General features: G+C 48.2%; 2 protein-coding genes across 3 annotated transcripts in view; one reads left to right on the forward strand and one right to left on the reverse strand.

Moving 5' to 3' along the window:
- Positions 1 to 12,716, reverse strand: part of LOC119163070 (DNA-binding protein RFX6) — a 283,694-nt gene that overhangs the window by 93,056 nt on the left and 177,922 nt on the right. The window contains exon 3 of the mRNA XM_075882089.1: positions 7,926 to 8,054. Within this exon, the coding sequence (XP_075738204.1) occupies positions 7,926 to 8,054 (129 nt within the window). The remainder of the gene's footprint in view (positions 1 to 7,925; positions 8,055 to 12,716) is intronic.
- The window catches only part of LOC119163077 (uncharacterized), a 164,329-nt gene that overhangs the window by 1,513 nt on the left and 150,100 nt on the right, over positions 1 to 12,716 (forward strand). The gene's annotated exons all lie outside the window — the stretch shown is intronic.

Raw genomic sequence — 12,716 nt, forward strand, 5'->3', positions numbered from 1 at the left:
GCATGTTTGCTGTGCAGTGACCACATTTAGAGAAAAAGAACTTTGCACGGCTGTGTCACGTGCCCCGCTGACTGTTCTCTTTTTTTTAATTTTAACTGCAATTACAAATAAAGAACATCCCGAAATGCTATCACGCAGCGCGTAACAGTCCAAGTTTCAATTAAATGTGTTACCGGACAAAGATATTTGTCGTCGTGTGCCGCGACGCTTGATAATGTTTTGAGATCGGGAATCAGTTGCCCTAATATAGCATGAAATAACTAACTATGCCACGGTGCTCTGCGCAAAAAAATAAATTATAATCCTTCGAGCACTGCTTTCTCTTTTTTAATCAATGCGCAGAAACTATGCTAGAGCGCCTAAAGCATAAACTTCACGTTATGTAGCGGGAAGTTTCCCGTCGCACGCCAATGTGACGCCGTCTTTTCTTTTTTTTGTAATTGAAGTTTCCTTGCCAACATCGCCCGCTACAAAACTGCGCGGGGGACTAGCAATGATGGCATTACCTGAATACGCTGTCGCTGTAGTATAGCGTTGATTATACGAAATAACACTGCGTCTGATTTTAGATGGGGTACTTACGTCCTATCAAGATATATACAAAACAGCATATTACAGCCAACAGAATGTTTAAACTGTATTGTGCTGTTCCACGTGCTAGCACTTCAAAACACAGTTTCTTCCCCCACACGATTGAACACTGGACTTCGTTACCAGCCGAAGTTCATTTATGACCCATTTCTCAACTTTTAAACGCTGTTGCTGGTGTGTAGTTTGTATACGTGGTCCAATCTTGTTCCTACTTACATATTCCTATAGATGGTCCTATCTCTCACTCATCTCTGTGTTGTGGGCAATTATAAGACAGATCTTCATCACCTGTACATAACCATCATCACATGGTGTTCTTCATCAGCATCGCTTGTGAGGAAATCTCTTTTGAGTCTGTTCTGTGCCTCAGAAGTGACTGGTTTGGTCACGTATTCCAGGCTTAATAAAGGCGTGCAAAGCACTATACGCCGCCAGTGGTGGAGGTGCGGGGTATGTTTAACTACATGTACACCATATCCTGTCAAACACCTATAACGGCTGCGTTATTTATAAGTAATAATCATAAACACATTTTTTTCGGAGGGTAATCAGCGCACTCACAGGATTTAACTTTGGCGTCGCGAAGCTTCGGAATGTTACGTACGAACATCCACGCTTTGCGAAATCAGCAGCACAGTTCGGTACGCAGCTCGTTGACTACGACGATAGTTATAGCGCGAGAACAAAACGACGACACAGAGACAAGAAGGACACGAAATACACGAAAGACTACGCCAATGACGAGCGCGCAGGCAGCTATAGTGACTCTTCTCAATGTGCAATAGTTTCCTCCTCATTGCCCAGTACAAGGTAACCAACGCGTCTGCCCACACACTCCTGCGACTTCCTGCACTTCATTCCGCCTTTCTATCACGTATCGCAACTCCATTCAACACAACGCGGAACGTCGATAGTCTCGTATCTTGCTCAACAGAACGGCATGTATATAGGATATCCCCGTATACAGTTAGCATTCACGCCACATTTGACACCCTATTACGCAGTGCGCGCGTGCAGGTGTTGGCTACGAGCCTCGCAAGTATTATGGAATCCCTCAGATTCTTATCAGAACCACCTTCAGCGATGAACAACGTCTATACACCGTTTCACAGATCGGGTGTAGCGTTAAGGAGTGTAGCAGCCGAGACTTCTTGCAGTATAGATACGTTCGCACCAAGAAATAGTGAAATAGTGCTATCACTTTGTGTGCGTCTTTGTATGTTTGTTTGTGTTAGTTTTTAAGACAGAAATAAAGAAACCCCCTCATTTATACTGTTCGTAGTACCTTGTTCAGGATGGCTTACGTCTCTCTTTTTTTATTATTGTGGTCTCTGCGATTGGTTCCAATCGCAGAGGCCACATACAACGACGAAATGGAAGAGCCAGACGCACGAAATTTCACATATTGGTCACAGGAGCACTCGCATAGCTTCCGCAGCGTTGTACCTGATGTGGGAAACGCAGTGTGTATAACGGGTAAAACTTGCGAGACGTAGTCGGCGGCGTGAAGATGTGTACCGCTCTCTTGAGGTCGAGGCCGTGCCTTCGGAGCGAGCTTCGCTTCTCCCACGATGTTTTGCCAAGATTGTCGGGCTCCGCTTTTCGTCACGAGGGGTTGACGAGACTGTTTCTCTTTTCTCTCTCTTCTTTTTATCACTTTCTTGGCGTGTAAAGTTTCCTGCTCGCATCCTTGTCGCCTGCAGGCAGCAGCGCCCGCTTCGCAAGCTCCGCCGCGGGACCAACTGGTTCAAAGCGTCGCCGCCACAACTCTCGTCGCGCGGGTTTAACCGCGAAATCGGACGATGCGTTGGCGCGGCGCGAAAGCGGGAGCGCGACTCGGTGCAGTGATCCGCGTCGGCGACAAGATTACACCACCGCGTCGGGAGGAGGAAAAAAAAAGCATGCATCGGCCCGACTTCATTTGTGGCATTCGCCGTTACGCCCTTGTTTTGTGCGTACTACACGTGTACCATTCGTGACGAAGCACGTGTAATACGCGATCCCATCTTGCCGTCTTGTGGTTACACGGAAATGCGCACCGGTACATGCCAATGTTTACGTGATTACTGATATGCACGCACACTTATTCTTTTTTTTTTCATTTACGTATACCGCCTCTCCAGCTACAATCACCGGACGAGCAATAAGCGATTCCGTTCTGACGCGCGTTTCACCACGGGTGCGCGGCATACTAATAAACGGCTGCAACCCGAGATAAGGAAACGGTCCCAATAACAGAGGGGATGGGCCCCCCTGTCGGTATATAACTGACTACGCTTGCCGTGTTCCGAGTATAATCACAGGAGCGCCGTTTTGCGAGCAGAGTGTACATGTATTCTCGATCGATCACATTCGGAGACTTTCGGGTGAGTTTACACAGGAAGTGGGCGTGGTCACACAGAATGGAGCGACCCAAATTATCATTATCTCGACGTGGCCAAATACACGCCTGCCCCCGGGGGATGGTACGTAGCTGCTCAATCGAGGCGCGTTCTGGGCGCTACCCCTCGGTATCTAGAAGCGAAAGTGTACCCTACCATGATCGATCAGGACAACCCTTTTTCCTTCCCCCCATCTTCTTCGCGAACCGCACATTCTCATTGCGTGTATGTGCAGCTCAAGTGAACGCTGGAACGTAACATGTGAAGTCTTGTGTGATTGGTTTCAAAGTGATGTCATACCGGTGCTTGGAAAATGTTTCGAAATTGATGACTGTATCTGCGGTCCTCTACAATTTTCTCGGATGTTACTGCACTCACTCGTTTTTAAGACAATGTCGCGGGACAGATCCATGACCACGTTGCGAGTTCGTCAACCTTTTTCACAAGGTTCTGACGAGGGAGAAAATGGGAGTTTTTATCGGGCAATGACTGGTTATCACTGCAGTCAAACTGCGCAGACATGCAGAATTTCAGGCCAACAGCGCTATTCGAGACAGCCACATATCAACAGGCTTTTATATCTTCCCCTACTGCATGTAACAGGAGTGGAATTTCGGTGCGCACATGCAATTCAGTTATGTGACCAAATGGTTCAACCTCTGGCTGAACCACAGGTCATGGGATCGAATCCCGGCCGCTGCGGCCGCACATTGGTTTGAAGGCGGAAACGCTCTCACGGCCCATGTATACTTAGGTTTATGTGCACGTTAAATAACCCGAGGTGGTCGAAATTTCCGGAGTCCTTCACTACGGCGTCTGTGATAATCATATGCATACCGTCTTTCTGGGATGCTAAACCCCAACAATCATTATGTTCGGTCTCTGCCCTTACACGCCTGCGTTCACAATCTGCGGGAAACACACATATCACACTTGTTTGAGACACTCGGGCCGGTCCGTGTGTTTTCGTGGTCCATACACCTCCGTCATACCAACCTGCTTTGTGGCGTCGTTCTCTGTGCAGTTCGCTGGTCCTCTCGGCCGCCTTGTCTGTCGCCCTCGCTTGTTTTCGTCCTTTTTTTGGTGCCAGCACGGACTTCGTCGAAAAGAAAAAAAAAAACGAGTCGCGGCGCACCTTGACGCGTCGCCAAGCTAGCGTAACATCAAGACGCGACGGTCGCGCGCGGTTATTTCAAGAGGGAAGAAGGCGCCAGGCAAAGAACGCGTCCGTCGAACCGTGCGTAGCTCGTTCTGTCCGCAGAAGCCGCGATTGCCTACGCTGCCTTCTTTACGTATTGACCTTTATTTTGCGTTAGTTTTCTCTACAAGGCCACCCTGGCCGACTCTGAGGCGCCACTCCCGCGTTTTTCTGCACGATTACTTGCGCAGCAGTAGCGAACGAATACAGGGAAGGTTGCTTTTCGTGCATGTGTAGAGGCAGGCGAAGCGTGCTATGCAAAGTGGAACTGAGCATCTACACCGACGACTTGTAGACATGCACGCGTGGTGTGTTGATGCGTATATATACGGTACCATTCCGTTCACCGTCATATCGCTGCACATTTTAAAATAAACTATCAAAGTAGATTAATATTAAGGGTGAAAACACTTGCTGCCTCTTCGAGTGCGAAAATTGACCAGCGGTGCCTTCACGACTCGGCGAGAGGCCGGCGTCGAAGTCGATACGTCATCACGACGGCAACACACACACACACACACACACACACACACACACACACACACACACACACACACACACACACACACACACACACACACACACACACACACACACACACACACATATATATATATATATATATATATATATATATATATATATATGTGTGTGTGTGTGTGTGTGTGTGTGTGTGTGTGTGTGTGTGTGTGTGTGTGTGCGTGTGTGATTGATGACCAGATGATTGAAATTTCCGGAGCCCTCCACTGCAGCGTCTCTCACAATCATATCGTGGGTTCGGTACGTTAAACTCCGTGTATTATTACTAATTTGTATATGTACACGTACGTGAACACGCACATGCACAGATACAAAAAAAAATGCTACACGTCGTTTTTGCGCTCATCCCTTATGTATAGTATAGTAGCGTCCAGAAGATAGGCCGAGTCGGCTGCTGACCCGCAGGTCGCGGGATCGAATCTCGGCTAGGGCGGCTGCATTTTCGGTGGAGGCGAAAATGCTGTAGGCCCGTGTGCTCAGATTTGGGTGCACGTTAAAGAACGCCAGGTGGTCGAAATTTCTGAAGCCCTCCACTACGGCGTCTCTCATAATCATATGGTGGTTCAGGGACGTCAAACCTCACATATCAATCGGAAAATAGGCCAAGATTTACAGTAATGCTTAAATATGTTTACAGGTGCGTGCAGAAGCGCCAACAGCGAGCGACGGTTTCACCTTATATGATGGCAACAGCATTGTACATTTCTTTGGCTTCCCAAAAATGACTGAATGGTATTTAGTGCAGCGTATCTTCTTTCTTTCTGATTGTTTTGCATTGAGCTTCGCGTTACCTGCAGAAGAGCCATGCTTTTTTCCCGATAGCGTTGCGGTGCATTAGCTATACTGATAAACATGCAGGTAAATTATACCGGGAAGTTCATACAACTTGTGAACTGAGAGAGCTAATAGAAATGGTTCAGAATGAGTTAGTTTGCAAAGGAACCGATGGTGACGTTTCGTCAAAGACGAGCAACATTTTGAAACTTATAGTTGGGTTAACAAACATCCCGCTCCCGGTGCTGTTGCTGCTCACGTTCCCTTGTCCTTCCCGCCTCGCTGGCATATAGGTCGGCAAACAAAACTGGAACTCACTCAGACTCATTCACGAAATACATCCTGCGCTTTGGACTCGTTCAGACTTGGACTCGTCAAAATTTTCCTGAACCGTGCTCACTCGGACTCAAAATCACGAATATTTTTCAACGGCGTTAACTCGGGCTCGAACTCACCGAAATATTACTCCCCCGGACTCGCTCAGACTCCCACCGAGCCGCGAGTGTTAGTGCGTCCGGTTGAGGGAAATTTTCGTGAATGTGAGTCCGACTGAGTCGACTTATGAGCGAGTTTGCCGGCCTATGCTCGCAGGATAACATTTACAGACAAAGGCTGCGAAACTACTTTTTAACTTACTTAAGTTTATGGTCTTGTAATATGTGTGTGAGAAAGCATTACGTCATAACAGTTTGGGACAAGGAATGATGAGCTCGATGGGTGGAGCCCCAAGTGCATGGCTCCACTTGCTACTGTCTCGCAAGCTCCGGGCCATCCAACTCTATCCGCGGTAATACATGTGGCCATCGTGAATGTTATAGACTTTGGCCCTAGACTCTATTCATTCATTAAGCGCCGCTTACATTATATGTACTTCCGCTTATTTTTCTATCTTCTTATTATGTAGTTTGTTGCTGTTTTTCTTGTGTTTGTGTTTTTGTTTTATATTATTACCAGGCTTGTGGAATGGCCGGCTGTACTGTAGCACACTGTCCTATGCTTTTCTCTGACATAAAAAAAAAGTTTATTGATGTTTTGGTATAGCCTCCAAAGTGAACTCGGCTTGTCGAAAGCTAGTCGCTCGCTTTTTCTACAGCGTATCGGCGAAATTAATGACGGCTGACGTGTCAGAGGCAGTACATTCGCTTTTTTTTTAAATTATGAAAGTGATCGTGCTGGGGAAGAGACGCGGTAAAGGGAATAATGAAAAGAAAAAAAAAGTCTATAGCAAAACTCATTTGGAAAGCTGTCAGCCACCGACCTACTTTCCGTTTGCCCGCTCAATTTACTTGACGTGACGACGGCGACAACGCGATGCTGTTGGTTCACGAACGGCGAATGCGCCGAAGGAAATATGCGCACCCACGTTTCATCTCAATCTCTCTCTTCGTTTTCTCCTATGCTGGCTTTTTTGTTCATTCCTTTTTCTGCATGCTGTGACCACGGTCTTCGTGGTGACGACTAACGCTGTACAAACAAGATACGCTTGAGAGCGTCACTTGGGAGATAGAAAGCGCGACACGCAACCTTGAAAACTAAGGCAGGATAAGAAAACGAAAAAAAAGAAACAAGCGTTGCTGCCTGGAGGACGGAAGGGCGAAGGGGGGGGGGGGGGGGACGTCGAGGATGAGAGTACCCTTGTGGCTTCGACAAAAGCTGTTTCAGAATCGTGGCGCCAGCTGTCAAAACGTTGAGCCCCACGTCATCCCAGGAGCGTCGCTCTTACGAGAATCCATGCCCTGCTTTCTCCCTTTCCTCATATAGCATGCACGACTCCAGAGTTCTCCCGTTGTTGTGGCAGCCCTCAGAACGGTAACGGACCACTGCCCGCGCCTCTTTCTATTCAGCCTGAGCGCCCTTTGCGGTAGATCCGCGTCTGACCCCCCTCTCTTCAAACACACACACACACAGCATCTTCACTGTTCCGTTCTTGTTAAGAATGGTAATACGTCTGGCACGAAGAATAGGCGTCCCTTCTCGGAGACTATCTTCCTTCGCCGCGTTCTGTGGGCCACCGGACCACCACTCACTCTCGTGCATCGGATAAACAACACGCGATTGAACAAAGACGTGAGAGAGCCATTGGGCGACAGGCTTCACTCTTTCTCTTTTCCTCCTCCCCTCTGACCGAGCTGTCTTACGTAAGGACACTTCCCCAGAAAGAAAGCGATGGACGTCTGAGAAGCGTCGTGGCTGCTGTTGAGGCTCGCCGTCCCATGCTCTCCCCAAGCACGCAACACCGCGCCTGTTATAAACACAACAAGCCAAGCCGCGTTCTTTCAAGCCACCCTGGGTCGCTGGACGCGCCTGACGTGGTATTTGTTTTTGCGCTACCGAAGCTTTCCCCCTCCGGAATTTATTATGTAAGGCGCGCGTGCGCGCCCGAAGAGCAACGACTCGCTGCCTCTGAGCCTCGCACCGCTGAAATGTCTCCTTCGACTTACCTGTACCATGTAGCGTCCGCGAATGTCGCAGATGTGCAGAAGTTCTGCTGCCGTCGCAGTGCACGTTGGAGTCGACACCTGGCAGGGTTTGTAAATTCCAAAGGTGTCCCAAATAGGAGAGTCTTGAGGCTGAATGTAAAGAAATAGAAAAGCGCCAAAGGAGAATGCAAATCAACTATCAAATGCATTACGAGCAAGTTTCTGATAACAAACAGCTGTTCTCACCGGTAACATGTCAAGATTCTCGCACTAAAATATTATCAACGTGCATATGTTTCTCTTAGTCGTTGCAAGTGACGTTGAATATGTAGAAGTCGTTATCGCAGCTGGTTGCTTATCTCAAAAAATGGATACATAGAGAGCGGGGCTCTGTAAAGGGCCATGAGAGGGCGTACCAGGAGGAGATCAGTACAGAACAGTGAGTCCGAAGTAGTACTGTCACTTCATAGAGCAACCGATTCTTAAAACAATGAGCATGCGTGTTCATGACCGTCGCTTTTATTATCGAAGAAGAACGGAGGTGACGAAATGCGAAGGCCGTAAGCTGCTGCGTTTACGGGCACTCGAAGCGAGCCGCTCGGGTCCGAAGTCCAGCTCAACTAGCCCGACACGACTGCGTCTAGACCAATCACTTTCGAGGGACAGGTGTTGGAGGGGTCACATGCTCGCTTAGAATACCGTGACGTTTCCATGGCCGCCTCGTTCCGTGGCTCCGCTGTGACGCGCAAGTGGTCATTTTGAACGTCTCGGTGCCGGACGTCGTCACGGCTGTCCATGCTGGTGCGCGAAAGGATTGATACCGTAGCCTGACGTCACGATAGAGTCAATGTGAGCGGGTGTGTGAGGCAAAATATACTTAAATGTAAAGGAAAAAAATCCTATATGCATTTACAAAGTTTCACGCTTGTTCAGAGCCGTCTTTGTATATATACAGTAGATTTGTATGACAGAGTGAGACGATGCTCTTACAATGTGCCAATTGAAGATTATTAAATATTTGTTATTGATAATAGTTACTGAGCAATTAAAGCTCACCTTCTTAAGTCAGGCAACACAATATTCAACGCGGGTCTACACAACTGACCTCGAAGCTCGCACAGCTCCAATTCACTAAAATGTTTAGAAGCCTCTCCATGTCAATAAACATCTTGGCGAGTTAGTATACATATACACGGGTAAAATAGCTCGGCCTTCGCCTTCAATGCGGGCAATATACGAAAGCACATACACTGCATGGTGTGGCCAGTCTATCGTATAAGCGGTGAAAAGCGCTTTTCATTTGAAGACCGTCAGGCTTGTTTGTTGTTTGTAACGCTCTGCACGTGGTACCTCACTGACGCATGGTGGGCACTCCGCCAATAAGCAAAGGGAAGAATTATGACGCAAAGGACACTTATCCACTGCACTTTTAGTGTAGGCGTAGTGGGATATATTTTTTCCTTTAGGAATACTGCAGAGTCTCTTGACTCCGAGCAGGAATGGACACAGTGAATGAAATTACATCGAAAGAACACACCAACAAGTAATTATAGAACCGTAAGCAAGATGTATACGTAGCTTGAAACGGTTAACGTCCCGCGAACACATGTTCCTTTCCTTGCGGTATACGGTTGGCGCGCACGGGTTCCAATTACGTCATCGCGTTCTTCTCTTGAGGGCGAAACTCTGGCGTCCTACAAGTTTTCTTCCGTTGTATATTACGCATTAGTGTAAATATGTTTCAGCGAATATTGCCATCGTGTTTGCATGACCCCAATGACTAGACTTGAACCCGAGCCAATTCTGCCCGCCTTCATCAAGGATAACAACGTGAACGCACCAATAAACGATAAATATTCCTCCATGCAATAACGTCGTGATTCGTGACAGTTGCTGTTTCTCGAGTCTGAATATCGCGACACATGTGGACGAGCTGAACTGCGGTTGGCTTTAAAGACATTTTCTGTCGTCATTGTCAATATATGTAGCTTTCGTTTGTTTAGACCTCATCCTTCGCGCCATTTTTCTTTTCGGACATTACCGTATTTCGCCGCCCGAAGCATTATTGTGCTGGTCTAACAACACTCTCTTTCTTCGTGTCAACTAAGTTGATTTCTTCCACGACACACTGCTTGCCTATGACTATGAAACGATTCTGTTATAGTTGACCCCTGCGCCATCGCCCGGCGCCCATAATTGGTCCGCGTAAAAGCGCTCGACGGCCCTGCGAATCACGCACCTTCTCGTTGGGGCTGTGGTCTACGAGCGCGCGGCCATAAGTACCCGGTGGTCTCTTTCCCATAATATTTTTTTTATTTCAGTATGTACAGTTCAGGAATGAACCGCTATTTTGTTTGTGTGAACAATTTACGGGCAAACAAGCAGCTTCGCGAATCTGCGTTTGAACCAACACAACAATCCGAATAGCGTTTGCAGGAACTGTATCTGAACCATCAAACCGTATATGTCTGTACCCACAGTTATTGCAAAAAGAGGCGCGGCCATGTAGATGTGGCGTAGGACTGCGCGGTGGTTCAGGAACCCAGCCGGGGGGTGGGGGGTGGAGGAGTGGTTACGAACACACTAGCCAATAGGGTGCGTCTGTCGTTATAAAGTAGTGACTCCTAAGCCGTATTCACACGGCGAACGTGATCGCGGACAGATCAGTCACGTGACATTCGATGTAATTTGCACCTTTTCGCAGCCAGCATTCGCACGACACGGGAGAATTCACGCTACAAGCGAGGGTTCCGGCATTGGTTCCCGAGTATCCCAACAGCGATTCAGGCTTCCGTCGTTTCACGAATCGGTCCGCGCGGGCCGCAACGGGAACACGGGAACGGCTGTAGTATGGTGACGTACGGTACGCAATTTGCAGGCTCAAATCACGATTTGGTCCGTCGGTGATTAATTGATTGATTGATTGATATGTGGGATTTAACGTCCCAAAATCACCATATGATTATGAGAGACGCCGTAGTGGAGGACTCCAGAAATTTCGTCCGTCGCTGAATACAGCTTTAGGAGGCTGCACAGCTTGAGAGTTATGCGCCAGCATTACCCCCACTGAGTATCATTTGATACCAGTAAGTGACTGGTTTCCTGCCCGAATTCATCTGTCGATTTCCCTCTAAGCTGTTACTGAGTGCGTCGATAACGCGGTGGGCTAAACATATGTCAGCATTAAAAGAACAGACATCGCCAAGGCGAAAGGTCCAGGCTGTAATGAAATTTACTCCAAGTCTCCCCATCCGCGCTACGCATAACGATGCGGACGGCAACGCACTTAAAGGACGATACAGCAGGCGCCGAGTCTATAGACATGGCCAATACGTGTCGTCAATCAGGCCGTTGATTGATTGATTTGTGGGGTTTAACGTCCCAAAACCACCAAACGATTATGAGGGACGCCGTAGTGGAGGGCTCCGGAAATTTTGACCACCTGGGGTTCTTTAACGTGCACCCAAATCTAATCAGGCCGTTGGTTGTGTAGTTGATCAACACGCACCGAGCCCGAACGAATACATCATCACTGCACGGATTTAGCGAGACCAGCGCGTTCGCGGTACGAAGCAGGGGCGTCTCGCATTCGTTTGTACGTACTCCGCGTATACTGTGTACTTGCGCCACCTCCGAAGAGCCCACCCGGCGTCTCCCGCCCAACTTAGCCCGTCTGAGCGACGAGCCCGTCTATATAAACACGCGCCTGAACGATTGCGCGCTGGCGTTCGTGAAATAGAAAGTCTCGGTCGGCGCTCGCTGGCGGGGAGAGACCCCGTTGTAATTTATTTTGCCCCTTATCTCGGGAAGCCGAGCGCGTAATTCCATGCAGATCGCGGCCGTTACGTGAGCGGCGTTTGAATACACGCGGTGTCTTCTATAGCGAGGCGCCGTTCCAAGCGTATTGCGCGCGCGCGTACGCGAAGGGCTCGTTTAGTTGCAATGCGCCGAATGGTTCGTGCCGCACACTGGACAGAGACAGGATCGATATCTTTCAGCCCTCCGCAAGTTGCGGGACTGCGATACGCATTGAGCAGCGCTCGGCGAGAAAACTATGCACGTAGGTGGCAGCTGTCTGGTGATCGGTGCCAAGTTCAGAAACGCTCGCTTGAAACTCGCAAACTTCATTGAGGGAGGCAGACTAAACTGCCGATCAAGTATCCCCAACGGGCGGATGGATCAAGAAGCCCGCCACGGGTGGATGTTTACATTATGTAGGTTTGCTCCGGCTTTCGATACTTTGCGCTGTATTGCGGACGGCAGGGCGTATTGCAGTATGATTTTAAGCTGTGTCTGCTCGTAAGAGCATATTAGTCTATAGGATGCGAAGAATATTATCATCAAACGTGTATCGCTCGTTCTAACACGTCGCACACAGTCATTAGACATAAATAAAGCTGGCAGGGTCTCTCATACGCACTAGCTCGAGGCGATTTGAAGGCGAAAGTAATCCGGTGTGGCTATGTGACCGTGAACTTAATAGTCAAGTCCCACTTCCTCTCATTCAATGTCGTTAATTTATTAACTACTCACCTAATTTGCTTTAATTTCATCTCACAACCGCAATTCACTAGTTTCTCGTTTACTAATCACTAATCAACTGACTACTCACCTAATTTGTTGGAAATAGCAACATTGATTGGCGCAATAGCGCTTTCACTCGCTTCAACATAACTTACGATTGTCAAGTGATGACGTTACAATCTAACGAGATTTTTTTTTTGTTTCCCCCCTCTTACACCGACGTTTCGTTCAAGGCCACGTTCGCAAAATGCATATGAAACCGGACTCGTAGGCACCTTTTATAGTACA

Source organism: Rhipicephalus microplus, chromosome 2 (assembly GCF_043290135.1).
Source record: "Rhipicephalus microplus isolate Deutch F79 chromosome 2, USDA_Rmic, whole genome shotgun sequence".
In the NCBI taxonomy this organism is placed as follows: Eukaryota; Metazoa; Arthropoda; class Arachnida; order Ixodida; family Ixodidae; genus Rhipicephalus; species Rhipicephalus microplus.